Source organism: Arthroderma uncinatum (assembly GCF_011692745.1).
Source record: "Arthroderma uncinatum strain CBS 119779 chromosome Unknown scaffold3, whole genome shotgun sequence".
Classification (NCBI taxonomy): Eukaryota; Fungi; Ascomycota; class Eurotiomycetes; order Onygenales; family Arthrodermataceae; genus Arthroderma; species Arthroderma uncinatum.
The window spans coordinates 381,512-407,529 of record NW_022983865.1 but is presented as its reverse complement, the minus strand read 5'-3'; the positions used below and the strand labels follow the sequence as shown (position 1 = coordinate 407,529).

General features: G+C 49.0%; 11 protein-coding genes across 11 annotated transcripts; 6 read left to right on the top strand and 5 right to left on the bottom strand.

The window, feature by feature from the left end:
- Positions 1 to 91: 91 nt before the first annotated feature.
- GIQ15_03925 (cation diffusion facilitator 1) lies at positions 92 to 1,506 on the bottom strand (the record flags this gene model as incomplete). Its single annotated transcript, XM_033551342.1, has 3 exons — positions 92 to 333; positions 396 to 450; positions 508 to 1,506. 3 exons carry the CDS (start codon positions 1,504 to 1,506, stop codon positions 92 to 94), a joined length of 1,296 nt encoding a protein of 431 aa, XP_033405072.1.
- Positions 1,507 to 2,167: 661 nt separating this feature from the next.
- Positions 2,168 to 4,012, top strand: GIQ15_03924 (uncharacterized protein; the record flags this gene model as incomplete). The annotated part of the gene is made up of 3 exons (XM_033551341.1): positions 2,168 to 2,467; positions 2,521 to 3,796; positions 3,858 to 4,012. The coding sequence occupies 3 exons, from the start codon at positions 2,168 to 2,170 to the stop codon at positions 4,010 to 4,012; spliced, it is 1,731 nt and encodes a 576-aa protein (XP_033405071.1).
- A 157-nt stretch (positions 4,013 to 4,169) lies between these two features.
- Positions 4,170 to 7,506, bottom strand: GIQ15_03923 (alpha,alpha-trehalose-phosphate synthase 2; the record flags this gene model as incomplete). The annotated part of the gene is made up of 8 exons (XM_033551340.1): positions 4,170 to 4,584; positions 4,652 to 4,966; positions 5,041 to 5,184; positions 5,733 to 5,750; positions 5,822 to 6,161; positions 6,279 to 6,649; positions 6,732 to 7,107; positions 7,206 to 7,506. 8 exons carry the CDS (start codon positions 7,504 to 7,506, stop codon positions 4,170 to 4,172), a joined length of 2,280 nt encoding a protein of 759 aa, XP_033405070.1.
- Positions 7,507 to 8,151: 645 nt separating this feature from the next.
- Positions 8,152 to 10,779, bottom strand: GIQ15_03922 (Poly(A) polymerase PAPalpha; the record flags this gene model as incomplete). Its single annotated transcript, XM_033551339.1, has 8 exons — positions 8,152 to 8,262; positions 8,677 to 8,797; positions 8,860 to 8,974; positions 9,021 to 9,627; positions 9,685 to 9,896; positions 9,948 to 10,322; positions 10,414 to 10,562; positions 10,631 to 10,779. The coding sequence occupies 8 exons, from the start codon at positions 10,777 to 10,779 to the stop codon at positions 8,152 to 8,154; spliced, it is 1,839 nt and encodes a 612-aa protein (XP_033405069.1).
- A 516-nt stretch (positions 10,780 to 11,295) lies between these two features.
- On the bottom strand, positions 11,296 to 12,680 carry GIQ15_03921 (homoserine acetyltransferase family protein; the record flags this gene model as incomplete). Its single annotated transcript, XM_033551338.1, has 6 exons — positions 11,296 to 11,393; positions 11,447 to 11,526; positions 11,598 to 11,745; positions 11,805 to 11,914; positions 11,987 to 12,479; positions 12,539 to 12,680. 6 exons carry the CDS (start codon positions 12,678 to 12,680, stop codon positions 11,296 to 11,298), a joined length of 1,071 nt encoding a protein of 356 aa, XP_033405068.1.
- Positions 12,681 to 13,108: 428 nt separating this feature from the next.
- GIQ15_03920 (ToxD-like zinc binding oxidoreductase) lies at positions 13,109 to 14,278 on the top strand (the record flags this gene model as incomplete). Its single annotated transcript, XM_033551337.1, has 3 exons — positions 13,109 to 13,121; positions 13,177 to 13,547; positions 13,616 to 14,278. The coding sequence occupies 3 exons, from the start codon at positions 13,109 to 13,111 to the stop codon at positions 14,276 to 14,278; spliced, it is 1,047 nt and encodes a 348-aa protein (XP_033405067.1).
- Positions 14,279 to 14,500: 222 nt separating this feature from the next.
- GIQ15_03919 (uncharacterized protein) lies at positions 14,501 to 15,238 on the bottom strand (the record flags this gene model as incomplete). The annotated part of the gene is made up of 2 exons (XM_033551336.1): positions 14,501 to 14,928; positions 14,989 to 15,238. 2 exons carry the CDS (start codon positions 15,236 to 15,238, stop codon positions 14,501 to 14,503), a joined length of 678 nt encoding a protein of 225 aa, XP_033405066.1.
- Positions 15,239 to 16,629: 1,391 nt separating this feature from the next.
- GIQ15_03918 (uncharacterized protein) lies at positions 16,630 to 17,469 on the top strand (the record flags this gene model as incomplete). Its single annotated transcript, XM_033551335.1, has 1 exon — positions 16,630 to 17,469. The coding sequence occupies one exon, from the start codon at positions 16,630 to 16,632 to the stop codon at positions 17,467 to 17,469; it is 840 nt and encodes a 279-aa protein (XP_033405065.1).
- Positions 17,470 to 18,766: 1,297 nt separating this feature from the next.
- GIQ15_03917 (uncharacterized protein) lies at positions 18,767 to 20,845 on the top strand (the record flags this gene model as incomplete). Its single annotated transcript, XM_033551334.1, has 5 exons — positions 18,767 to 18,851; positions 18,899 to 19,527; positions 19,600 to 20,230; positions 20,298 to 20,444; positions 20,499 to 20,845. 5 exons carry the CDS (start codon positions 18,767 to 18,769, stop codon positions 20,843 to 20,845), a joined length of 1,839 nt encoding a protein of 612 aa, XP_033405064.1.
- A 730-nt stretch (positions 20,846 to 21,575) lies between these two features.
- GIQ15_03916 (membrane transporter) lies at positions 21,576 to 23,126 on the top strand (the record flags this gene model as incomplete). The annotated part of the gene is made up of 1 exon (XM_033551333.1): positions 21,576 to 23,126. The coding sequence occupies one exon, from the start codon at positions 21,576 to 21,578 to the stop codon at positions 23,124 to 23,126; it is 1,551 nt and encodes a 516-aa protein (XP_033405063.1).
- Positions 23,127 to 24,246: 1,120 nt separating this feature from the next.
- GIQ15_03915 (uncharacterized protein) lies at positions 24,247 to 25,879 on the top strand (the record flags this gene model as incomplete). The annotated part of the gene is made up of 3 exons (XM_033551332.1): positions 24,247 to 24,440; positions 24,509 to 25,216; positions 25,270 to 25,879. 3 exons carry the CDS (start codon positions 24,247 to 24,249, stop codon positions 25,877 to 25,879), a joined length of 1,512 nt encoding a protein of 503 aa, XP_033405062.1.
- Between the last annotated feature and the right edge of the window lie 139 nt (positions 25,880 to 26,018).

The window sequence follows — 26,018 nt, the reverse complement described above, 5'->3', positions numbered from 1 at the left end:
CCACCTAGGTAGATACCCCAGCCCAAAAGATCAATCAACTCAGAAGTAAAACACGCAGATAAAAGACAGTCAAGCTAAATGGTCATGGATATCACAACTCTTTCTTCAAGAAATGTTCGGGTTTATGCGTAGTCTCGTAGTCGACGTGTACGTAGGCTCGTTCGACATCTGGAAGACTCTCCAACTTCGTCTGAAGCTCTTCTGCAACATCATGCGTAGCCTCTAGAGTCTTGTACCTGTCCATGACGATGTCTACTTCAACGAGCAGGCGCGGACCAGAAGTGTATGCACGTACCGTGTCGATGGCCGTGATCAGCGGCGAGTGGGTCATGGCTAAGGTATCAACATTAGCTGCGCACAGGGAATGGTAAGAGTCGCTGCATGGGATCGCTTACAGATATAGGTGATGAGTTGCTGCATCTCCGTATCGGCCGTAACGCCGATCAGAAGCTGGAACTCAGAATAGGCAGTCCTGGTCCACAAGCCCGAAATAAGAACAGACAGTACCAGGGCTCCCACGGGATCGATCCACCACCGGAGCTTACTCCCACCCACGGAGGTCAAGATACCGAGCCCGTTGATGAAGAGGTCGTTCCTATGGTCTTCCCAGAGGATTCGGACCTGCGAGTACTGGTTCCGTAGTGCCCAGCAGTAAAGGAAGAGGGTGAATTTGGTGGCAAAGGCGATACACACTGCTATGACGGCTGTGAGATAGAACTTGCTTGTCTCGGAGTTGCTGCCCTCGACGAGATCCTTGATCGAAAAGGCAATAAGAATGAACGAGACAGCAGTCATAAGGAAACAGAAGAAGATGTTCCCTGCTGTTTCGATTCGGGCTTTACCTGCGGGAAACTTGCGTGCGTCGACACGCTTGACTGCCTTGTGACAGAGGAGCAGGGTCAGGTTGGACATTGGGTCAAAGATGGCGTCCGCCATCGTCGTGAAGAGGGATAGGGAGCCTGACGAAACGGCAGCGTAGACCTGGAGAATGGACAGGATGACATTTGCCGCGAAGCTGCCGTATACTGCAATCTTGTACTTGAGCTGGTTCTGCTCATTCAACTCCTTCGCGTGTCTGACATGTTCGTCGACGGGCTTCAAGAGACGCTCGATCTTCTCATTCTGGGACCGGTAGAAGGACTGCAGCCTTCTCCGGTCAGCGTTGGTTCGCCCCTTTTGCTCGCTCGAGATGCATTTCCGCCGACGACTGGTGTTTGCTTGGATCTGGTCGATTTCTGCGTTGGACTTTAACTTGGTAGATAGTTGGAAGGGGTCGTTCTCGCGAGTGTAACGGGGCGGACGCTGGACTTCTTCGTCAGATCCTTCCATTGAATAAGGGACATGCGGCACCGGCTGCTGCTGCTCGGACTGGATGACGGTCTCGATGCCGGTACTCATGGCTGGAGTCGAGGCTCTGGAGAGAGGAGGAGGTGTCTCGGAGCGGCCATGGAGGGCGTAGAGGCTCGGAGTGAACGGATGAGGAGGAGACCGAGTACCGTCCGCCATGGTGACTTGCTTTTTGCTGCTGTGCAAGCTAGATCGGCCGCGATTGGAATAGATGCGAGTGCTTGTTATCTAGGTGACGTGACAGGTCTAACGGCGTCTGCCCCCTGTGTGCGTCGTGTTGCCGTATATGTGGTATGCTGTGAAGATGCAGAGCCGTCCTCGTACTGTGTAGACCGCAACTCCGGGGAATCCGCTGGCAGGATGCGGCCGGCATCAAATACGTCGAGTCCTGGAGCTCGAGGTGAGGCGCAGGGATGAAGCCGCCAGGGATTTCCAAAACTCTTAAACTCTTAAACGCTGGCTTGGCCGCTGATTGATAAGATAACCTTGTAAACCTTGATAAGACGGCGTAAAACTCCAACCAGATCTTGATCCCGGCATCCAAGATCTCGGCCGCCTCAAGAAGTAGACCAGAACGCTGACTACTTGACTAATAGTTATTAAATAGTGTGTTAGGTCTACTATAGATTAACCATGTAATTAGTTACGGGGTACATCGGACACTTTGGAGTAGCTGATGGGTTAGTTGGCGATGAGCAGTGCCTCGGCCCACTTCGGTAATAGCTATCCCTGTACTATTTAGCTATTTAGTTAACTAATTGCTTGGAGCATCTCCAACATCCTCGCCCATAAGCATATTCCTAGAGTACGACTGGCTGACATGGCTGAACCAGCGTATAAAGAGATCGCTCGCCGGAAGCAGGCACAGCTCGAGTCTGATATACCGCAAAGCTGGCGTCTCCCCCCTCAATGGATACCAGCCGGCACCCTTTCAGTGGAAGAATCGATCACCAACACCCGCGAATACGATCAGTCGGATATCACTGATATCCCGAGACGATGCGGTCTGCTAACGTCCAGAGAACTTGAGATTACAGAGTCGTGGGATGTAAAGGGGACATTGGCAGAGATCGCGAGTGGAAGGTTATCCTCAAAAGATACCTGTCAGGCATTTTGTAAAGTATGTTGCTCAACATATACATTGATTTATTTCTATTTACTGACTGATTATAGCGTGCTGCCATTGTCCATCAGCTCACCCGATGCCTCGCAGAACCGCTATTCGGTGACGCCATGAAGCGTGCGGAGAAGCTAGATGAGCATCTCAAAACTACGGGCAAGACATGTGGCCCTCTACATGGTCTACCAATATCAGTCAAGGATACATTTGACATTGAAGGCGTGGACTCTACAACCGGCCTCGCTGCTCTTGCCTTTAAGCCGACCAAACAAAACGCCCCTCTGGTTGATCTTCTCTACTCCCTCGGAGCAGTCATCGTGGGGAAGACAAATGTCCCACAGACTGTGGGAGCATTAGATAGCGTTAAAAACCTATTCGGCCGGACACTGAACCCGTTGAACCGACGACTTACCGCCGGAGGAAGCTCTGGCGGGGAGGCTGTCATCGTCTTGATGCGAGGCTGTATGGTTGGTATGGGGACCGATATTGGTGGCAGCATCCGTGTCCCAGCCATGTGTGAGGGTCTCTACGGCTTTAAGCCTAGTGTTGGCCGGGTTCCCTTTGGCGGCCAGGAGTCTTGCTCTGTCCCTGGACGCAGTAGGGCAAGTATCCAGGCTGTTGCAGGGCCCCTCGCGAGATCAATGGATGACATCGATGCCGTAATGAGGGAGATAGTCCCCAGATCGGAGCTCTGGGGCGAGGATTGTATTCCGGGACGATGGGCCCCGGAAACTTCTACAAAGTCACCAAAATTTACTGTTGGGATACTGCGTTCTGATGGCCGAATTCCTCCGCTACCACCTGTTGCAAAGGTTCTGGAGGAAGTTGCCCAGACTCTTCGCAACACTGAAGAGGTAGAGGTCGTTGAAATACCCGTTCCGCCTGAGCTTGGAGAATGCCAGGGCGTGGCCAATTATCTGATGGGCATTGACGGTGGTGGACATATGATGGACTTGTTAGAAAGCACCTCGGAGGAACTTATCCCATGGCTAAAAGATCGAGCTAGACGCGGAACTCCCAGGTCACTCGTCGATCTCTCTAAACTCCAAGCAAAGCGCGCGCACATCGAAAGGCAGCTAATGAAGATGTGGACTCTCCCTGGATCCGACAAGACGAGGCGTGTGGACGCAATAATCCATCCTGTTGCTCCCCACCCCGTTCCGGAAATCGACAGATATAACGCCGTGGGATATTGTTCGTCATTCGTTCTGGTTGACTATCCTGCCGGTAACTTGCCTGTCCGAAAATTCACAGAGCAGGACTTGGAACTCGGGAAGGAGATGGACTCTAAGACCCTATCCAGCTGGGACAAGAAGAACCGGGAACTGTGTATGTACCCTATTCTGGCCTTATTCTTATGCTCATTTCGTTCTCTAACTTGGCTTCTTAGGGAACTCAAACACAGTTGATCGAAGAGTATATCTCAACTCCCCTCTTTCCATCCAGGTCCTAACCCCGAGGTTGCACGATTATGATCTATATTATGCCATGGACACCATTGACCGTGCGTTAAAGCATGGAAAACGCGTACCCTCGCAGTTGTGAATCGCAGCGTTTCTGATATAGCAATTTCATGTTATACAGCTGCCCTATTACCATCCTCACGACCTTCAGGAATTAAAGTCCGAATTTATCATATAACTTTATATCGTATCAATCTTGGGCATGTTATATGTCAATAAATGTAAACCCTATAGTAGATTTACATCCTTCCCTTCAACACAGCACCGCCATCGGTCGTAATGACAGCGCCATTGATATGGTTCGCCCCCCTACCAGCTAAGAACACGACCAGCGCAGCAATATCCTCTGGCTCTCCAAGTTTACCATTGGGTGTCTCCGCTGCCATCGCCTTAGCGCCTCCCTGCATCTTTATCATATCGTTTGCCATTTTAGACGGGTATAATCCAGGCGCGATTGCGTTGGTAAGGATATGCCTTGGCCCGAGAGCTACAGCGAGGTTCTTGGCCAGGTGGATGACAGCGGCTTTGGAGGTAGAGTAGCTGAACGTAGCATTGTCGCCCATAGTACCCATACCAATTCCGGCAACCGATGCAGTGATTATTACTCGAGATGTGGCTTCGACGGTGGCAGACTTTTCGAGCAATGGCGCAAACCTATTTCACCCTGTTAGTCCAATACTTCCATGGTGTATGATTCAAAAATGAATTGGGCATCACTCACTTTTGCACCGTGTAAAAGACACTCTTAACGTTCAAGTCCATCACTTTCTGGAACGCATGCTCGGGGTGTGTGTCAAACTTCTCACCCCATGTCGCTCCTGCATTGGCAAACAGGATATCAACATGATCTGTCGTCTTGCTAACTTCTGCCACTAGGCGTTCGATATCCGACACCTTGGAGCTATCTGCTGGCACAGAGTATGCTCGAGCACCAGGTCTTTTGTTTGGCAAGGCGTTGAGCGCAGCAACAGCTTCATCGCAAGCTTTCGCCTTTCTGGAGGTGATGTAAACCTTTGAGCAGCCAGCTTGGAGTAAACTAAGATCAAGAGGAAAAGATATGCGTCAGCTATGAGAAACTAAAGAGCAGCATCCTCGTAATTAACGACTTACCCGCTAGCAGCGTGCAGTCCCAGTCCTCTCGAGCCCCCAGTGACAACAGCAACCTTCCCTTCAAGAGAGAAAATGCTCCCGAAATTTTTCAGCTGGACCTGTGCTTCTGCAGCCATAGTTATCTTCCCTTCTCTATATATCCGGCTGGACCTTTAACAGTTCAATATAATGAGCAGAGCGTTCCTAAATCTCGTCAACAATACTTCGTACGGATATCAGAGCCGAAAGTCCTTTATAAGGATATAGAAATGTAGCTCGGCATAAATCGTTTCTTTTCGAGGGGCTGTGGAGGTGTTTCCTTTGCCTCTCAAGTCTATTCCTATAGTGCCGGGCCACGGTCTAGAGAGCGCAGTTTTACCGGACGAAATGCCCCAGAGGCCTATCTTTGTCCTTTGATGTCCCTTTTCGGTCAAAAAGCCGACGAAATGCCGAGGTTCTTTAGTGCCAAGGAACAAGACCCAAAGAGGCTAGTCTAAAATAACAAAGCGGTCTAGGCACGTGACTCAGTACATATAAATATAGACAGCGATTTCTCGTGGAGAATATTCTATGTTTCAACATCGAAAGAAGATATATCATTATAAAACGCACTTGAAGGAGAGAAACGCTTCAATTTTATAATGGAATACTCTAGGATATATCACCACAGTGATAACTGAGGCTATTAGACAGCCGAGAGCTTGTCAACAAACCCCTTGCCCCAATGGGTGCTACAGAATAGTCAGTCAGCCTATAACCCTCAAAGGGGGTTACGAGAATGGTGTGGGGGGTAATAACGCACCTTGTATGAGTCTCTATAAACTCAATGAGCCGCTTATATTCTTCCTCTCGCCGCTTTTCGTCCATGGTCGCTGCCACACGAATCGCCCTCGCTACCTCACTGGAGTTGAAAGGATTGAATTTCACACCACCTTCTAGGTACGAAGATACCCCGGCGAATTCGGAAACTGCTAGTACGCCATGTCTTTTTTGCTGGCAGGCTATATATTCTAAGGCCACGAGGTTCATGCCGTCTCTGGTGGAGGTAAGGAGACATACGTCGGACGCGGCGTATAAAGCTGTGAGCTCTTCGAAAGGAATGGACCGGTGAACAAACATGACTGGCGCATAGTCGGGTTTCCCTTTTTGAAGATTGTTAGCCTTTTTTTCAGAATGCTGGGAGCTATATTTGTTGCATAATTCCCATTCTCTCGCTATGTCACTTGCAAGTGCGAAGGGTAAAATTTCCTGGAACATACCAAATTCGCCGTTAACCATTCCCACAAGCTTATATATCTCTGCCTCTAGCTCCTGGTATTCAGGGACATCTTCACGGCTGGGCACCGCAATCTGGATCAGGACAATTTTCCCAACCCATTCCGGATGCTCACGAAGGAATTCTTGGAAACCGCGCAGTTTCTCGGGCAATCCTTTGATATAATCCAACCTATCAACTCCAACAATCCTCTTGATCCCCTTGTATTTATCGTCAAGTTCGGCGATTCGGTTCTGGACAGCTTCTGATTTCAATGCGTCGGAGAAGCGGATTGGGTCTATGCCGACAATGAACTTTCCCACCTGAACTGTTCGGTCCTTGTAACGAAGGGTTAAGCCGTCCTTTGAAGCGTCCCTAGTATCATAGGAGATAATGTTAATATCCTTGTGTCAAGCTCGAAGCCCATAGCTCTGAGTCGCTTGACAATGGGACTTACAGCAATTGGGAACAGGCCTCCGCAAAGTGCCCGGCATAGGCATCCGTATGGAAGCCGACCAAGTCACTACTCATCACTCCATCTAACGTCTCAAGGTTCGTGGGAAGGGCCCGATACACTTCTGCCGCAGGGAATGGAGTGTGCAGAGAGAATCCAATTCTCACTGACTTTTTACCCTGTTTGGCAAATTCTTCTCGCAGCATGCTGGGCAAGAGCATCAAGTGATAATCATGGACCCAGACTATATCACCATCAGACGTGGCTTCGGCGACAATTTTCGCAAACTTGCGGTTGACATCGCGATATGCATGCCACCAACTCTCGTTAAAGTTCTGAATTCCGGGCTGATAATGCAGTACCGGCCATAGGATGGAGTCTAAGTGAAAATATACAGTCAGCATTGGTATAAAGTGTGGATGGCCCAATAAATCTGTATTGTCTGCGAAGGAGTAAGGTTATCCAGGGGATATTGACTTGAAAACCCATTGTAATGATTCTCCGCCAGCTCTTCATCCAGGAAAACCGGCACCGCGCCTTGCTTCGCGAGCAATTTTCGAACATCTTCCTGTTCCTCTTCTGGCACTTCTAGGCCAGTCCATCCAAACCATTGAAATCCAATCGATTCTGATATTCCGCTTAGGCTAGTTACCAGCCCACCACTGGATGTTGACGCCTCGTATTTGCCCGAATCAGTTCGTTTTAGAGATAATGGAAGACGGTTGGATACCACGAGCAATTGAGGCTTTTTGCCCTCTTGAGCTTTGCTATCGGTCATTTTGATTGTGCTCTGTTGCAAATATATCTTTCTAGATTCTTGTACTCAAGTATGTAGCTTCCAAGGTTGCGATGTGGGAGATTAGTTTGTAGTTTGTGTATTATCCATTGATCAAGAAGTAGCGTGAGAACAGAGACGACTGCCTCGTTCATATACCCTTTCCTCTGTAAAACTCATGGTAGGATCAATAGCAATGCACTTTCTACAAACTCACTGCTTTCAGGGATCAGGTCAGGGAAGAACTCTGTTGGCCCGATGACGTTGGCATATGACGTCGGAACAATATAAAAATAAGGCTACTTGGTTTAGGCTCCCACCCTTCCAGAACTATAGCAAAAGTATTAAGAAAACCAGCTCGATCCAGAGCTCGTTATCGCAGGGATGGATGGCCAACGACAGGAGTACAAAGGGGCCTACGGCCCAGTATTAGTTGTCATTGATTGATCTATTCGAGCTATCAAATGCTACGACCAACGTTCGCCTGACTAGTCCACGGCTTCTCAGGCGTACTTTACACACGAGAACGAACCCTAGAACAATGTTAAAACCTCCCCTGGAATGAAAGCCGTAGCGGCTATGTCGACGTTCCGCGCGACAAGCGAGTAATGGTCCTGCCCTCCTCACAAATGAAAATCCTAAAGCACATCATCCAAAGAGCGTGATTACTATCCCCGTAAACAGGTTGATGGAGTGGTCGTGGCAGAAGGGGTACACCTGTGCCTGGCGTTTACCAAGAGGTAGATGCCCGTCTTTCTCCTGTCTTTGGTTAGATCAGTCAGTTGGTTATGGATGGGATATTTGATGGTCAGAACTTGTTTTTTCTTTTCCTTTTTTTGTTGTCATGGCAAGCCGGTTTGCCATTGAAAAGGCTATTGGGGCCAAGCTTCGGCGATTGGGCACGGCGCGCGGTGGTTCTGAGAAGGGTGGCCGGCCCCCCTGGGTGAAGTGTAATCCTGCTCGGAGTCTGGATTATGCGGGTGTAGCTTGAGTAACCATTCCGTTCTGCGAGACATGACGTTTTGATGCTGTATCGGATACTTCTTGGCCCTGGAGAGAGAAAAACAGGTGGTTAGTACTCCACTTGTGCTCGGCCCACGTTCTCTTTCTCCTGTTCGCATTTGCTCCCTAAGCTAGCTTCAGTCAGTGATATATTTTGAGGCTTCAACTTACATCCACTGCATCGATGTTTCGCTTTTGTGCAACTGTCTGTTCCACTTTCTTGATAACCTTCTTCTTCGGGCGGGAGGGTCGAACTTCCCCAGGCTGGAAAACATCGTCGGGGAGATTGTAACTATTCCCAAGTTAATGTCCTGGTCATTTTTTATTATATTGGAGCACGGGAGTGTGACGTACTTGCGAACGTGTGTTATATTCAAGTCGTTGATTCCGGGTTGGTATTGTGCCCAAGATGTGCATGTGTTTTTGAACATATGGGTGTCGGTTGATATATCTAGCGACCGTGCAGCGCCTTCGAGGAGTCAGTTGTATCATATGAAAGGGTGCGGTTTACCTACCTGGTGCTAATGGTTTGACTTCCAATCCAATGTAGTAATTAGTGGTATAAAGAGTATACTTATTCTCTCCAGTGGGATTGGCCGACTCTGCAATTGCCACATTTTCATTCGCATTCTCGGCGGCCGCTACATGAGTGGGATCGTTCGTTTCATCGGTGGTGGCGGTCTTGGTGTCCTTTGCCTGGTATTTCATAGAACCGGATTTCACAGCGTTGACTTCCTCGTCAGTATTGCAGGTATGCACTCTCTCGAAACCTTTGGGGAACGGGTGGGCGATTTCTATAGAAGATTTGCGGTCAAGTGCTCCAACCAAATGTCGGAGTTTCGATTCTACAAGGCCCGACCATATCGCCTGTGCCTCTTTGGTTGTGCTAGTTGAATTGATGCTGAGATAGTATTTATAATCACCCGAGAAGAAGCTGTGTCGAGCAAAAAGATCGCTCCACTGAAGCTGTCCAACAAAAATCTTGTCAACAATGTCTCCGCCTCGCCTAAGCTCTCTAAGCATAACGGCCTTGGTGGACATGGAAACGTTGTGTGTAGCGCACATAGAAGGGTACGCGGGAGTGATTATAGGCATTAAATGGAACCTATCACCATGATATATCTGCATACTAGTATTAGTTCTGCCTTTGGAGTCCAAGGGATATGATCATGAACTAACCTTTGGATTCCACACTTTCATATGAAGTGGCCCGTCTTCGATATGCTTCAGCAATACTGGCTGTGGCCAGCTCCACTGGTTCATGATTCTGAAGAACTTGCCTACAATGACCGAGCCGGTAGCCTGGGGGTAAAGCTGACAGACCCTTGCGACCAACATGGCCCAGGCAACACCACCAGGGAAACCAACAATGTTCGAGTAAATGGCTCGACCTAGGTAAAACAGTCAGAACGGTCAAAGTAAAGTTTTGACGCCACACTCACGTTGTGCCCAGAGTTTTATAGCCCTCAATGCAAGGCGGAAAGTCTTCTGCTGAGGAACAAGCTCTAATATTTCGTCTGTCACTCGGGTGCCATTAACGCATCGTATCTCCTTCTCATCTAGTCCACGCAACAGATCTTTATTTTTCAGATCGAGATTAGGGGGTACCGAAGAAACGATGAGCCGAGCGAAAATCAGATCAATGCTGATCCCAGAAATCTCAATCTTGATAATGGGGACAAATGCATCCGGAACAGGGGTCATTTTTTCTATCGCATCCTTTGGAGCCGCATTTTCGAGCAGTGTGGGGAAGTGGGTAAAAAAGTCTTCTATCGTAACGTGCTTGGGCGCCACCACCAACGTATCAATATCGGAGCCTGCCATTTGCGAAGAGCTGTGTCAGTATAATTTCCCGTTTCGCTATTTGCACTAGCCATGCGAGGAGTGTGGCACTCCAGAGGTACGAACCAGGGCCATAGACACCAAGCCTATAACTTCCATATGTGAATATTTTACCGCCAGAGGCATCGATCGCAGCCTGTGAGAGTCCCTTTTCCTTCCCTACGACCTTGATGAATTCGATGGTCACACGCTGTAGAAGGTGCAGTGTTTGCTTCCTAGAGAAGAAATTCAGGAGCTTAGTATATTTCTTCTCTCCACTGGTAGGCACAGTAATCAAGCAAACCTCTTCTCCGTCTCGGATGGAGCCTCGAAGTTATTCTGTAGCTTCAGCTCTGCTATCAACGCATCGTTCTCCGCAAGCTCGGAGGGCGTGGGCAATGCTGATGACAGCGGGGGAGTAATGCCCCACTGGCGCGACTGAGGAGCAGCCATAACTTTAGTATTTTGCAACAAGTCTGTTAACGTCGTCCTCGTCTGTTCTTCGAGATATCAGATCGCAGTGTGCCAGGCGCGGCTAGAGATGGCAAGGCGCCAGGGTGGGTTGGATGTGGGTTGGATGTAGAGAAGCAAACGAAGAAGAGAGAAAATAAACAAAAGAAAATAATACAAACGCTCCCAGAACACCCGGATCGCGTAGAAGTGAATGCCGAAGGACCGCAAATAGTGAATTCCACGTCCAGAAAACGAGAGGTTGGAGGTTTGTTTCCTTGCAACAGGAAAGACGATATTTATGGCGGTTGAGTCACGTGATACCGCGGCGCGGTTAAAAAACACCAAAAAACACGGAATATTTGATAGGATCAAGTGAATTATCAATTTAACTATCATGTAAATCTTTGACGATCCTACTAAAGGCGAATTACAGCATTTATAGCTCACAATCTATACGCAGACTAAATAACAGAAGAACTAGCTAGCTGCAGGCCTTCAGTCCTCGATACCAGAAGCCTAGGCGGCTCCCAGGGGAACCTTTTTGAAGAACTCGACCAGCTTGTCATTCAACCATTTGACGTCGTCTTTACTCTCGCCAGGACCGCCCGCCCAGTCTAGGAATCTGGAGTTAGCCATGAACCGAGCTGATTATGGATAATACACTTACGGCCCCAAATAGACGGGAATACGTCCAATTCACCAACACCGGGTGCCATGTTAGCAACCTCATACTGCGAGTCTTCTGGTCTATATAATCGATAGATGGTTAGCAAAGAAACAGGTGTACGCATTCTATCCAGTTCGGTGAATTGACGTACGGGAAGTACAAGTCATGCTTGCAGGGAAGGACCAGGGCTCTGGCTTTGATCCCCTTGAGAGCTGCTTCAAAGTTGCCTTTATACGGCTCCTGCTGGGAAATATCTCCGTTCTGCCATGTTTGCAGCATCACCAGGAGGTTCTCGGGATCTAAGGTTAAAATATCATATTTAGCCGTGGCCTGTTTGCTGATGATGTCACTACACTACCTTTGGAAAGGAAATATTTCTCCCAAAAGTTCACCAGGAAGTCTTCGAGGTCCTTGTATCCAAGGGCCGTCTCATATAGCTTCTCGCGATAAAAGGTCTGGCTCATACCCCTGGCCATGGGAGAGGCCGTGTTAGTCCCCGGAAAGGGTTCATCTTGCAGGTAGTATGAAAAAGGGACTCACCATCCGGCATACACTCTGCCAACGGCTTTCAGTCCTATTTCTCTCTCCTCCTCCGTCCACTGGCGACCAACAGCACCTTCAGTACAGACACCATCCTTGCTAGATCCAGCAGAGCGGAAGCGCTTGACGGATAGCAGGGCACTTTTCACGCCTTCGAGGAACACTTTATTATGCAGAGAAGTCTTTGCGGCTCCACAGAAGGGGACGATGATGTCCATAAAATCAGGGTATTGGGCTCCCCATTGGAAAGACTGGCCAGCTCCCATAGACCAGCCGAGAACAGCTCTGGCATGCTTGATCCCAAGGTGCTCCGTGACCAGCTTATGCTGGGCCCTTACATTGTCGTAAACGGAGACCGCTGGGAAGGGAGAGAGGTCGGTATTAGATGGAGACGAGGACTGCCCGTTTCCGAATAGAGCTGGTATGATAATGAAGTACTTCTTGGGACTCAGTTCCTTGTCTTCTCCTATAAGCCAGAAGTTGGCCGAGATGACTACAGCAGTACTCCACGAGTTAGCATGCTCGCCATCCATAGTTTGAAGCACAACTTACGTCCAGAGTACCACGATGGATACACGATAGCCGGCAGCTTGGGATCGCCAAAGGTCCTGTACGCGATATGTGCCTTTGGGATAACCTGTCCGCTCTGGAGCGTCCAGTCTCCCAGCTCAAAGGTGCTGTATTCCTCCGCCATTCTGATAGATAACTAACGGCTTAACCAAGGTGAAGAAGTCTCAAGAACGAGATGCCTTCTAACCTCCTGCACTTCACCCCGCTATATACTATTCTTCTACCCTTGTAGCCATGGCTTGTCCGTCCCGCCGTGCTGAGTAATTAATGGTTGATAAGCCGGCAGAGTACGGAGTAGCATCGCCAGTATTTATAAACACTTGCTATCCCGCATAGCATCTGCGAATTAGATTAGTTCCCGCCATCCTAGATATTTTGAGCTTGTAGTATATTGATTAATAATGATTTTGCGGGGCAAGCTTCTACAACTTGTCCTTCTTTGCCTAAAAGCAGCTTAAGGGGACTATGAATACCTTCTACTGTTGAAGCATCTGTTCGTGTAGGATATATATAAAGTCTTCGGTATAGTCCTCGTTGCAGCTATCAGAAATCATGAAAGCCGTCGGTATGTCAATTCATCCGACCAAGCTGCCTTGATGATCATATCTAATAATAACTAGACGTTAAGAATGGCGCCGGATCTGCATCTGATCTATTCATCAACGATTCTGTCCCCAAACCAGTCCCGTCACCAACCCAGTGCCTTGTCCGGGTGAAGGCATTCGGGATCAATCGTGCTGATACGATACAGCGATCTGGCTTTTACCCGCCGCCCCCCGGAGCATCCAAGATTCTGGGCCTTGAATTCAGCGGGGTGATCGAAACCGTTGGCAGTGATCAGGAGTCTACTGGTACGCAATGGAAAGCTGGAGATGAGGTTTTTGGCCTGGTCTACGGGGGAGCGTACGCAGAGTACGTCGAGGCCGAGATGAAGCTGCTCATTGCTAAACCAGCCAGCTGGAGCTGGGAGTATGCTGCTGGCTTGTGTGAGGTAAACAATTCTCCGTTGGCGCCAGATCGAATATTTATGCACGAGACTCCGGTCTGATATGATTTTAGATATGGTTCACTGCCTTGCAAGCCTTCTACCTCGTAGGAGCCTATAACGCAGATACCACACGGTCGGTGCTATGGCATGCCGGCGCATCCTCAGTATCTATAGCCGGCATCCAGATAGCCCGACTTGCCAACTCTTTACGATCAGATATTCCGCCGCCAAAGGTGTTTGCAACCACCCGCAGTGACGAGAAATGCAACTTCTGCGTCGAGGAACTCTCCTGCGCCGGTGCCGTCAACACAACCACCCATAGCGATGACTGGGTCGAAGAGGTCAAGAAGCTGAACGACGGAGAAGGAGTCGATTTGATCGTCGATTACGTTGGGCCAACCTACTTCCAGCCCAACTTGAACCTTGCAGCCAAAGACGGGCGAATCGTTTTGTTAGGTCTGCTCGCAGGATCTGTTCTGCCGGACAAAGTTGATATCCGTCCCATATTGATGAAGCGATTGCGATACGAGGGCAGCACGTTGCGATCCAGAGACGTGAACTATCAAGGCAAGCTGCGAGAACTGTTCGAGGAGAAGGTTTTCTCTGGATTGCAAAGGGGGTTGTTCAAGCATGTTGTCGACTCGGTCTTCAAGTGGGAAGATATCCAGAAGGCGCATGAGCTGATCGAGAGCAATAGTACAAAGGGTAAGATCGTTTGTACTATTGACTGGTGATGGGGGTAGCTCCCATGTATTTTCCTTGTAAACCTAGTACCGTGTATGAATTTGCATGGCGTGATTATTCTTGAGCAGAATAAGACTCTGAGACAGGACAGTGTAACAAACGTTTAATTTATGTCTATCATACAGCAAGATACAAGAAAAACCGCGGATAGAGAATGTGGATATTTGATGGCGGTATTTTTGTGTGTTTGAACTTCAAGTTTTGTCAAAAAACTAGTGCTCGTGGGAAACCTCTCCTCTGTATCCTACAACCTTGAATCGTCCCAACATCTCTCCGACGGAGAAGAATCCGATAACCTCTGCGGTGGTGATGCCGACAATGGCCCATTGCTTTGCATCGAGGCTTCGGAGACGGGCAACGCTGCCGTTGGGATTCCTTAGGCTAGCGAAGATGGTGGATGGCTGACGGAGGGAGCTGAGCGTGGAGTAGAAGTACGATTGGAAGGTGGCCATGTTTCTGTCAAAGTAAAGGTCAATATCGTAAACTGGCCGTGTAAGGCCGTGTAATTGACTTACGGTGGTGCCATCTTCTGGCCGCGGAAGACGATCTTCGACATCTCCATGGCGACTCTCGAATAGTAGATGGTTGGTGGTATTAAAGCTGGGTAAACGGCCAACGTTAGTGAATGTTAAGAAAGGAACTGTGACCTGCAGTTCATAGCCCAGCAATGTCAAGGATTGGGTCTTTTATATCTCCTTACATTCGACGAAAGCGACGACTTTGGCGGTTCTTCCTCCAACTCGCTTCAAGGCACCGCCAACGCCGGACATGGCACCAGCGATGGCTGGGCCAGCAGCAGCGGTCACCTTTGTAAGGCCCTCCGAGGCCTTAGCAGTAGCTGTAGAGGCGGCATCTTTGGCCTTAGCGGCGGTCTCCTGTGCGGTGGACGAGTGTCTAATCGCAGGTCGTCGGATCACTGTTCGTGATTGCCGGATCAACATACGGGACATTGTGGCTGACATTGTGAAAGGAGAGGAGCGCAGTTCTGCAGAGCGGTAGACTGAAGCCGGAGGAGGAGAGATGGCCCTACGAGCGCGCGGGAGCTGTCAATGGCGGATGGATGCGTCGGGGATGAAGATGTTCGTTCTCGTTCTCTTCGCTGATTCTCCCAAGTCGCCGTCGATTTTCGATTTTTCGGGTTCAAGGGGATATCACGTGATATCATAGTTAATCCGGTCTTCCTCCTTAGAAACCAATATAACTTCCTCTCTTCCTCTCGTCCTCTCGTCCATCCTCGCCCTCACGCTCTGCTCACAGGCTGTTGTCCTCTTGACGATGATGTATGAACAGTTAATGCATGCACCGGGTGCTCCTCGTGGCCTGTAGCCCGCAAAGATGGGTTGGACAGGCGACTTCACGTGTACGGGCCGTCACATGTGGTGTCATCAGCATCTCCAACCGTGATGATGGTTGAAGATAAGAGCCCGACGGCGAGACGAAGGTTTCTGTAACCCCAGGCTGGCATGGCCTACAAATATACCCGAGCCGTGCTGCAGGCTCATGCGGCACTCTCGATCCTACACTATGGAGCAAGGAAGTTCATATATGGCCACCTCACGGCAGGGTTTTTCTAACGTTGCAGATTATAAATACATACTATTGGGCTTTTGACGTCTCCATGGAGCTCCCCAGACCGGCAAGAATAGGGTTCAGGGAGACATGTCTATCCCCGTTCGCTCAGATGTTGCGGTACCGCCCCTCCAGGCGAAAGAAACGCAGCACCAGGATTAGATTTGTCCCATTTCTCCAGAAGAACACCGCTTCATCGTCAACTGACTCGCGCGGTATAGACGGCACGGCCTCTGTCCATTCTATACCGACGGTTAACTCTAGCAGAGTACATATACTCGGCGAGAATCCTGACGCTTCGTGTTACCAGGACTCATGGGCTGATTTACGAGTGGTATCCGACGACATATGGTCAAAATATGCCCAGCATGCCAACGGACCGCTAGAAGGGAATGGAACGTGTGGTTGGCATTTACACTACTCGCCTTCGTTGCATAACAATTCGAGCACGTTTCTTGAGCAGAGTGATCGGAAATACCTTGATGATCGACCGATCACTGGCCGAACAAGCCTGGATTCAGATTACCGTTCAACGTCAACTTCCACATTACGGTCTAGCAACACGAGTGTTTTGTCTGCAGACAGGACATCCATTCGAAGAAAAAGCTGCATCCCCGACATCAGATCGGAATATACACATCCTAGTCCACCGCCAGACGGCCCAACGCCTCGTCCCCCGATGTGTCCGGTCATCTCACGATGCGGCTCGCCTCGTGCAGCGGAGTTAGTTCAATTCTTGGATCATTTCAGCTCATTTTGCGTATTGGACGCGATGTCACCTTGCAACGCGGTTGTTGCAGCGTCTCGAAACATATGGTCAGCGGGTGACCACGGAGACAACTTCCCGCTCAATATTAATGTCCTGGAAGAAGACGCCTGCCCTGTCGTTTCTGGATATGATGAAGATGGAAATGGCATCTCATATCTTATTATTGTCACTAAGCTATTTACTGCCTTGTCTGGAGAGTGCCGTCTGTTTCTCGCTTCGCTTCTCGATATCACAGATTTCCTGCATGCAGTTACTTTCGAAGATCTAGAAATGAGGAAATATGCGAAGGTATACAATGCTGAGGACGAAGATTCGTCGAGTATTATTTCACAAATCAACCTCAGCACGACAAATCAGGCTGATACTACATTGCAGCCTACGGATAAAGGCCACGCTAAAGAGATGCGTCCCATGCTAAAGGAGCCCGGGAGAGAGACTGCACGATCAGTTCCTAGTCCTATGGGCATGGGACCCTCTCAGACGACGGAACAACTGCTTTCCGAATTCAGCGCCGAACTCCTCTATCTTTACAAGGATACTTTTATTCTAGCAAGATCGCCCTTGGACAATAAACTCTACAAAATATCTCACGTCTCTCGCTCGTTGCTCGCGGATGGCGAATATATCCGCAGCCATCTGAAACACACGCCAGCCGATAAAATGCAATTGCTTAGCAAATGTTTGGGGCAAAATGACCAGTTTGATATGGTTATTAATTGGGGGGATTCTGGGACAGAGAAACGGCTCTATTGTGCCCCAATTTACTGCCATACTTCACGGGACTGGGTTTGTACGTTGACAGACATCGAAGCTCCTTATCTTTGGCGTCGAAATAAGACCTAGACGAATGTCTTTGAGAAAGGTTATTCCCTCCACATACAGTTATAGAAAAGAAGCATTTTGCCTCATGTCTATCTACCATTATGTTGCGGAATTTCATTTTTAGTTCTTGGATCATCTGTTCCATAGATGAGGCGCATGTCAGCCCACAGCCAACATGAGTAGGATTTTTTAACTGCAATTCAAAGACCGCCCTAAATCACGTCAAATTAATGATATGGGCTTTGCTTGGGCCAACAACCTGCACATATCCTGGAAGTTGATCCCACCCCGTCATCTACACAACGGCAGTGAAACTTACTAGGAAAGGCAGGTTCCATTTACCATGAGTGTTCCCAAGCTAGGCTTCTGTACGATCTCTCCCCGCAGTTCCCTCAAGTCGGCCGTATTATACAAATAGGTGATCGACAGAGGGTCAAGTGGGATGTTGGCTTGGACATGTCACACAAGGAGCCTAAGCATATATGTCTGATACTTCCCGCCGGCCCTTTTCACTTCTTTTGAGCGAGAAGCCGGCCAGAAAAAAAGTTACTTGTTTTATGGAGATGCTCCTATTGTCCTCTAATGCTCTTTAAAAGCTTTAAGTATGTTGCCATCTTGGCACTGCAAATCCGATTCCTCCTTGCGCACCCTGATGCAAGTGCTTCTAATATTGAGGATGACGATAACGATCTGACGCGATATGTCGATTTATTTATTGGGACAGAGGGAAGTATTGCTGGTACTTCCTACAACGGCGGGAGTGTTTTTCCAGGAGCAACGTATGGTCGACCACTTTGTTGATTGATCATGAGACTATAAGGGCCTGACTGGTAGTAGTGTACCGTTCGGCGTCGTCAAAGTGGGAATTGACACAATAGTGTACAAATTGACCCTGCGTTCCTTTAACTTGAATCATCGCTGAGACGTCTTATTGAATAGTCATGATGTTGATGAGAGGAGAAAAGTAGACGTTAACGCAGGATACTCGCCAGATGGGAACGTTTCTGCGATATCATTCTTACACGAGAGCGGAACAGGAGGCGCGCCAAAATATGGAATCATCGCTCAGATGCCTCTCTCAACCCTCGAAGGAATTAACCTAGCTGACAATAGGACATATATGCAACCCAGAGTCAGCAATGATTCCGCGGCTGTGGGATACTATAAAACCAACTTGCAAAATGGCATCACGGTAGAGATGTCTGCAACTGACCATGCTGGGATCCTGCAATATACTTATCCTCCTTTTGCTAAGAAATATGTTTTGGTTGACCTTAGTCACTATCTCCCCACACATGGCGAACCGGTGGCAAATCAAATGTATAGCAATGGAAGGATTGATTTGAAAGACAGTGGTCAGAGGTATACTGGCTATGGCATTTATAGAGGCGGATGGAATGAAGGTACCTTTATTGCACTTCCATATGATTCAACAGCTAACGCGAACCAGGCCCCAATTATCAGGTTTTCATGTGCGCTGAGTTTAATGTCGCTCCCTCATCTGCCAATACATGGCATGCCCCTTATTCCGATCCATATGACCATATCAGGGGGGCGACAATTATCTCGGGCCAGCAATCAATTACTGGCGGAAAGGATGGGTATCAGTATGCAGAAAGGGTTGGAGCTCTCTTAGAATTCCCGCCAGATACAACGATCCTAAAATCAAAAGTTGGAGTCTCCTTCATTTCGACCGAGAAAGCTTGTCGATTTATTGATGAAGTTCGGTCTTGGGAATTGAATGATACCATGAAGGCTGCAAAGAAGCGATGGAATACCGAAATTCTAAGCAAGGTTACCACATCTGATATCAATGCAACAAGGTTGACGATGCTATATTCGGCACTATACCGTGCGCACCTACTCCCTAGCAATAGGACTGGTGAGAATCCGTACTGGGAGTCCACGGAGCCATACTACGACGACTATTATGCGATATGGGACACATTTCGATGTCTGAACAGTCTATACTTGTTATTGAAGCCGCAGTTCGCAGCCGAAACCATTCGTTCTCTAATTGATATTTGGAGATTTGAGCGTTTCATGCCTGATGGTAGAAGTGGTAATGCAAATGGAAGGGTATTATCGATGTTCATTTGTTCATTTTTCTGGTCAATTAAGAAGGGTGCATACTGACCATCAAGGCTACAGGTTCAAGGAGGTAGTAATGCAGACAATGTTTTAGCCGATGCATACGTCAAGGGCTTACAGAAGGGGATCAACTGGACCGACGGCTACTTGGCGATGAAAACCGATGCCGAAGTTGTTCCGTATAACAATTTCGACGCTGCGGACCCATCCGGCTCCACCAAGGAAGGACGAGGTGCTCTTCCAGATTGGCACAGGTACGGATACATCACTCCAAACTTCGGTCGATCTATTAGCCGGACGGTCGAGTATTCATTGAACGACTTCGCCCTGAGCCAAGTTGCAAAGGATTTAGTCCCAGAGGACTATCAGATATATCTAGACAGGAGTGCAGGATGGCAACGCATCTGGCACGAGGACATTAGTAGCCTTAATTTCATCGGATTTCTAGCACCAACCTGGCCAAACGGGACGGTCACACCAGGCTATGATCCTCTAGACTGTGGAGAGTGTGAATGGAGCTCTCACTGTTATGAGGCGTTACCAGTAGAGTATGGGTGGACCGTTCCGTTTGATATGGAGACGCTGATTGAGCTCATGGGAGGACCGGAAACGATGGAACAACGGCTTGACGCAATGTTTATTCCAGGCCTCCGCCGGGGTGATGTAGGCTCTGGCGGAACGAACACAATTGGTAGCTTCAACTTTCTTACTACATTTACTCGCCATTTCATCAATTAATGTTGCCACGTTGTTTATAGGCACCACACTATTCAACCCAGGGAACGAGCCCAGCTTCTTCACTCCGTTCCTCTACAATTATCTCCCGGGGCGGCAGTATAAGTCTGTGCGTCGTCTCCGAGACACGGTCAACTCTTATTACAGCACTCTCCCGTCTGGGCTTCCAGGTATGCAATCAGACATCAGGCCTCCAGCAAGATTTGTTCTAATGTCGAGCACAGGGAATAGCGACGCAGGGGCTCTGGACAGCTGGCTGATATGGAACTTTCTGGGCCTATACCCGGTAGTAACTCAGCCTATTTACATGCTTTCGAGTCCGTGGTTCAACAATATCTCTTTATCCGTAGGAGACAATGCAAGGCTTACTATCACGGCCGAGAACCTCGGCGACGAGAGCTACTTCGTCCAGAGCCTCATGGTCAATGGGAAGCCGTGGATGAAGAGCTGGATTAGTCACGACGACATCAAGGATGGCGGGAGTATTGAGTTCATATTAGGCTCCAATATGGCCATCTGGGACACGGGAGACCTTCCGCCCAGTCCCGGTCACGTAAAGTTGGATGTGTAGAGGGAACTTCTTGAGACTTACTCTGATACTCTGATCTTTTAGCAGGAAGCAGTAGCTTGCTTACTAAGCTAGGGTGTTTGTAGAGTTTGCAGCATTTGTTTACATGATCCCGTAACTTTATCGCTGGCCAATGAAAATGCAGTAAAAATAAAGTAAACATGCCAAGCCTGCGCTATGACGTCTCCCGTGATTAGTCATCACACCTTAATCCATCTTTGAGTTTTTGCACCATCGCGACTTGTTTCGCTCTTGTTCATGAATGCAAAGATGCATCTATCCATCACGGATCCCTTGTTGGCCGGCGATGCGTCCGGACAAATAGCAGCTGCTTATGGCGCTCGCTGTAGCCCCTCTTTGCCGGTACGACGTCGGACCCGCAAGAGCGAGAAGTGTCAGTAGCCTGGATGCTACCGTATCCGTGGTTGGCTTGAACCATGTCCAGAGGATAACAAAACGATACTAAATTAATCGCTGGGTACTTCGTACTCTGGTGTTTCTCTAAAGGTTAGTTAAATAGACGCTGCCCTCCCACTCCTGGCCCGAGCTATTTTCTCCCTGGTTCATCAACAACGTGGGTGTATATTTTTGTCTTTTGGTTCCTACATATAATGGCTTCCCTGTGACTCTTTCCCTCTATCTACGCAATTCCTACTCTTTCCTACCGTATTATACGTGACTCGGGTGCTTTGGTTTGGCTCGGAATACCTTCTCAACCAATATTGCAATAACTATGGCGGAAACTGCCGCAAGGGAGGACCCCAAGCAGGGTGATTCCGATGATGCGCTTACTGAGACTTCATCAAATGCCGGTTTGTTAGCGACCATTCCCAAGGGCACCATGGACCCTGTATACGAGGCAAAGGCCCGGTTGTTGAACAAGGCCATCCTCGACATTGGGATGGGCTGGTATCAATGGCAGCTATTCATCGTCATCGGCTTCGGTTGGGCTAGCGATAATATGTGGCCGGTCATCACTTCCCTCATTTTTACTCCTGTGAAGAACGAATTTATGCCATCTAGAGCTCCATATCTCACATTGGCGCAAAACCTGGGATTACTAGCTGGAGCCGTCTTCTGGGGGTTTGGATGCGACATGTATGGGAGAAAATGGGCGTTTAATCTGACGATTGGCATCACAGCTGTGTTTGGTCTGGCCGCTGCGGGTTCGCCCTCTTTTGCTGCCATCGGAGTCTTTGCTGCGTTGTGGTCCATTGGAGTAGGGGGTAACTTGCCGGTAGATTCCGCAATCTTCCTCGAATTCCTCCCTGCAACACACCAGTATCTTCTTACAATTCTTTCCATCGATTGGGCTCTGGCGCAGGTGCTGGCAAACCTCGTCGCCTGGCCGCTGCTTGGGAACTTCTCATGCCAGGAGAAGACAGAATGCACTCGATCTGCAAACATGGGTTGGAGGTACTTCCTGATCACTATGGGAGGTATTTCATTCATCATGTTTTTCCTGCGATTTGCCTGCTTCACTATATTCGAATCACCAAAATACTTAATGGGTAAGGGCCGGGATGAAGATGCCGTCCGCGTCGTACATGAAGTTGCTAGGCGAAACGGCAAAACGTCTACCCTCACAGTCGAAGATCTTACACGCCTAGGGCCTCCGATCAAGAGTAGCGCCGTGGATGCCGTGCATCGGAACCTCCAGAAATTTGATCTTCAACATGTTAGAGCTCTATTTGCGACACCGCTACTGGCCGTGTCTACCTCACTCATAATCACTGTTTGGGCATTCATTGGCCTCGGTTTTCCCCTATACAACGCCTTCTTGCCCTTTATCCAGGCCTCGCGAGGCGCAGATTTTGGCGACAGCTCCACCAACATCACATACCGGAATTCTCTCATTATCGCCGTGCTTGGGATACCGGGTTCTCTCGTTGGTGGTGCTCTCGTCGAGGTTCCCCGTTTCGGCCGCAAGGGAGCACTCTCACTATCCACCACGCTGACAGGTGTATTCCTGTTCCTGTCTACCACCGCTACAACCTCCAACGCGCTGCTAGGTTGGAATTGTGCGTACAATTTCATGAGCAATATCATGTACGCCGTCCTTTATGCATATACGCCTGAGATCTTTCCGACAAAGGACCGAGGGACGGGTAATGCCCTGACAGCTGCGGCAAATCGGATTTTTGGCGTCATGGCACCTATTATTGCAATGTTTGCTAACCTGCAGACTGCTGCGCCGGTATATGCTAGCGGTGCTTTGTTCATAGCAGCCGGGATTTTGGTTGTATTTCAGCCCTTCGAGTCTAGGGGGAAGGCTAGCTTGTGATGGCCATGTCTATACTTGCTTTACTTCTGTTTCTACCCGCGGTCGTCTCGAAGTCTTTACATTATTTCTGAATGGTGGAAAAGTACTTAATGTCTCATTGCTGTTGGTGTACGCCTAACGAAGTAACATTGAATATCTGTTGTACGAAGAGAAGAGAACAAGTCGATTTGATTATATATATGCTAACCTGACCTCCAAGTGAATATAGACCGCCGTTATCCCTCAACGCCCACCGACTCGAAGTAGCTATCAGGCTCGCAGCTGTCACTTACCACTCCAGCCCTCTGCACTTACTAACTCCCTCGTATGATGACTCGAACGCCTGCGAGGAGCCGTCGTAGCCATCCTTATACATGCCGATGCATCAGACTTAGTAAGATACTCGTATATACCTTTTCCCGTGTGGTTCTCACGCGTCAATAGAATAATGTACATTTCATCAGGAGACACGACCAAATAAATATCACAGCTTATACAGACTACTATATACGTACATGTACACACAAGCATCAGCATCTCGACTGCAGCCACTGGTTTTACTGCTCTACGGCCTGTTGCACTGAATACTCCATCGCCAAGCACAGGAGTCCACGACATCCGCCATCTTGACCACTGCGAGAAGCTCTGCGTCTCTTCTCCCTCCACTACGTTCCACATCGCACAGGGATCACAGCCAAGTCTCGGAGATTGGCCTCCGCCTGGATGATACATGATGGAAGCTGGAAGATGGAAGACGGACCTCCCAGCTCTGGCGGCTGTCTGCCTTAGGCCGCCCGGACAGACGACAAATCAAGAATAGACGAACGGACCGAGGCTTCGGCTCGATGCATAAACAGAATTTCTTCTGCCCTTGCAACTGTTCGAGACAGCTGAGCGTTGCGATACGATGTCAGGTTTATCCCTGCCAAACACGGCCTCTTAGCCTTGAAGGATCATCAGTTGATTTCTGGAGCAGCAAAGGGAGGCTTTGGCCCGCCAGCCCGCCCCCAAAAGACTCTCAGGAACACCCTCCAGCAGGAGATGCTCAGTCGAAAACTTCTTTCCATCGTCTTCAAACGAGGAGTGAGCAACCGCATCCTCCCGCTATTCACGGGGACGACGGCTTCATGAAGTCACCATAATGATCTATTCGCCCTTTTTCACCTTTGTCTGTTTGGTTTCATTCCCTCACCTCGTCAGTTCTGCTTGCGACCCGATACCGCCGTTGTCTCTACGTATCGGAAATGCTACGATCACGGACAGAGAGGTTGTACGATGGGGGCTTGGGGTAGAATTCGGGACTCCCCCTCAGACCATAGTTGCGGCGCTTGATGCGTATGTTGTTCTTCTAAACATCGTCATCAAAGAGACCGTGCTATCACGACTGCTAACACCGCCGGCAGGGATTGGAATAATACAGCATTTTGGAACACAAGCTTGCCCTGCGGTAATCTGAGCAGACCAGCATGCTCCTGGGTGCATGGTGGATCGTTTGACGAATCCGGCTCGACATCATGGAAAAGGACGAAGAATCCCGACATGATGGAGCTTAATCCAGGCGGAGATGCTATCAACGCACGGGGAAACGACAATCTAAAGCTGGGCTCAGATATATTAATCGACCAATTCCCGGTCTATTTCCCAAAGCCGCGGGTTGTACCTCAAAACGGCATCGGGATGGGACCAGACTCCACCTTCGTCAACTTCCTCTTTGATCAAAAGAAAATCGCATCGAAAACATGGTCGTTATTCTGGGGCTGGCAGGGAGCTGAGCAGGCACATCAGATGAACGGGAACTTGGTATTAGGCGGATATGATAAGGCGAAGACGGGCGGCGCGAATTTAACTTCAAAATTCTCGGACGGCATTGGATGCCCAAGCTCGTTACTGGTATATCTGAGCAACATTGTCGTGAACCACGCAGACGGGAAGAACTCGAGCCTGTTTGGCACGGCAGGGTCTGCGTTGCGTGCGTGCATAAAGCCAGATAACCCCCTCATCACTCTCCCAGAAAACGTCTTTGACAACCTAAAGAAGTTCTTGCCTGGGAAGCCCGTTGAGCATTCAATGGGCATATACCCTTCCAGCCTTGCTTACGAGCCGGAGAATGTGTATGTATGAAATTTCCCTACTAAGCGCTATAGAGGCTAATTTCTATCCACAGGTTCGCGGGCAACATCACCTTTACGCTATCCTCCGGCCTTCAGATCACTATACCAAACCATCAGATCGTTCTCCCAAATGTGGCAGTTGATGCTGATGGGAAGCAGCAAATGGTCGACAACAACAAAACCATCAACTTTGGCCAGGCTAGACAGGGCGTTATGCCTTACCTTGGCCAGCCGTTCCTTTCATCCACCTACTTGCACGTTAACAACGAGCTTAAGGAGTTCACCGTCTGGGAGGCGAACCCAACAACCGACACCGAGCTAGTTCCTGTCAGGCATAACTCAGACGACTCTAGCTGCGACGACGATGGCTCCTCTCTTAGCGGTGGTGCCATTGCCGGGATCGTTGTTGGAGTAGTCGCGTTTATAGCGATTGTAGCGTTGGGGATATTCTTTTTCTTAAGGCGGCGGCGCAACAAGAATAGGGATAGGGATTCAAAAGCTGGCCTTCCCCTGGTTGAGGTGAATCAGGGATTGGACGATAAGAAACAAGATACCCCTCAAGAAATGGACGCTGGAATAAGTCAACAGGCGCCAGTAGAGCTGCCAGATCAGGATTATTCGCCGCAGGAGCTGCCTGCGGACGTCCCATCACATCATAGATGATCCCATACCCCCAAATATAATAGCTGACAAGCATTGCCATTCCAATGAATATAGACTAATCACGATACCACCTAAATGTTTCCATGATAACTAATCCATAACTAATCTAATATTAAATCAGAGAGGAGGAATGCACCAG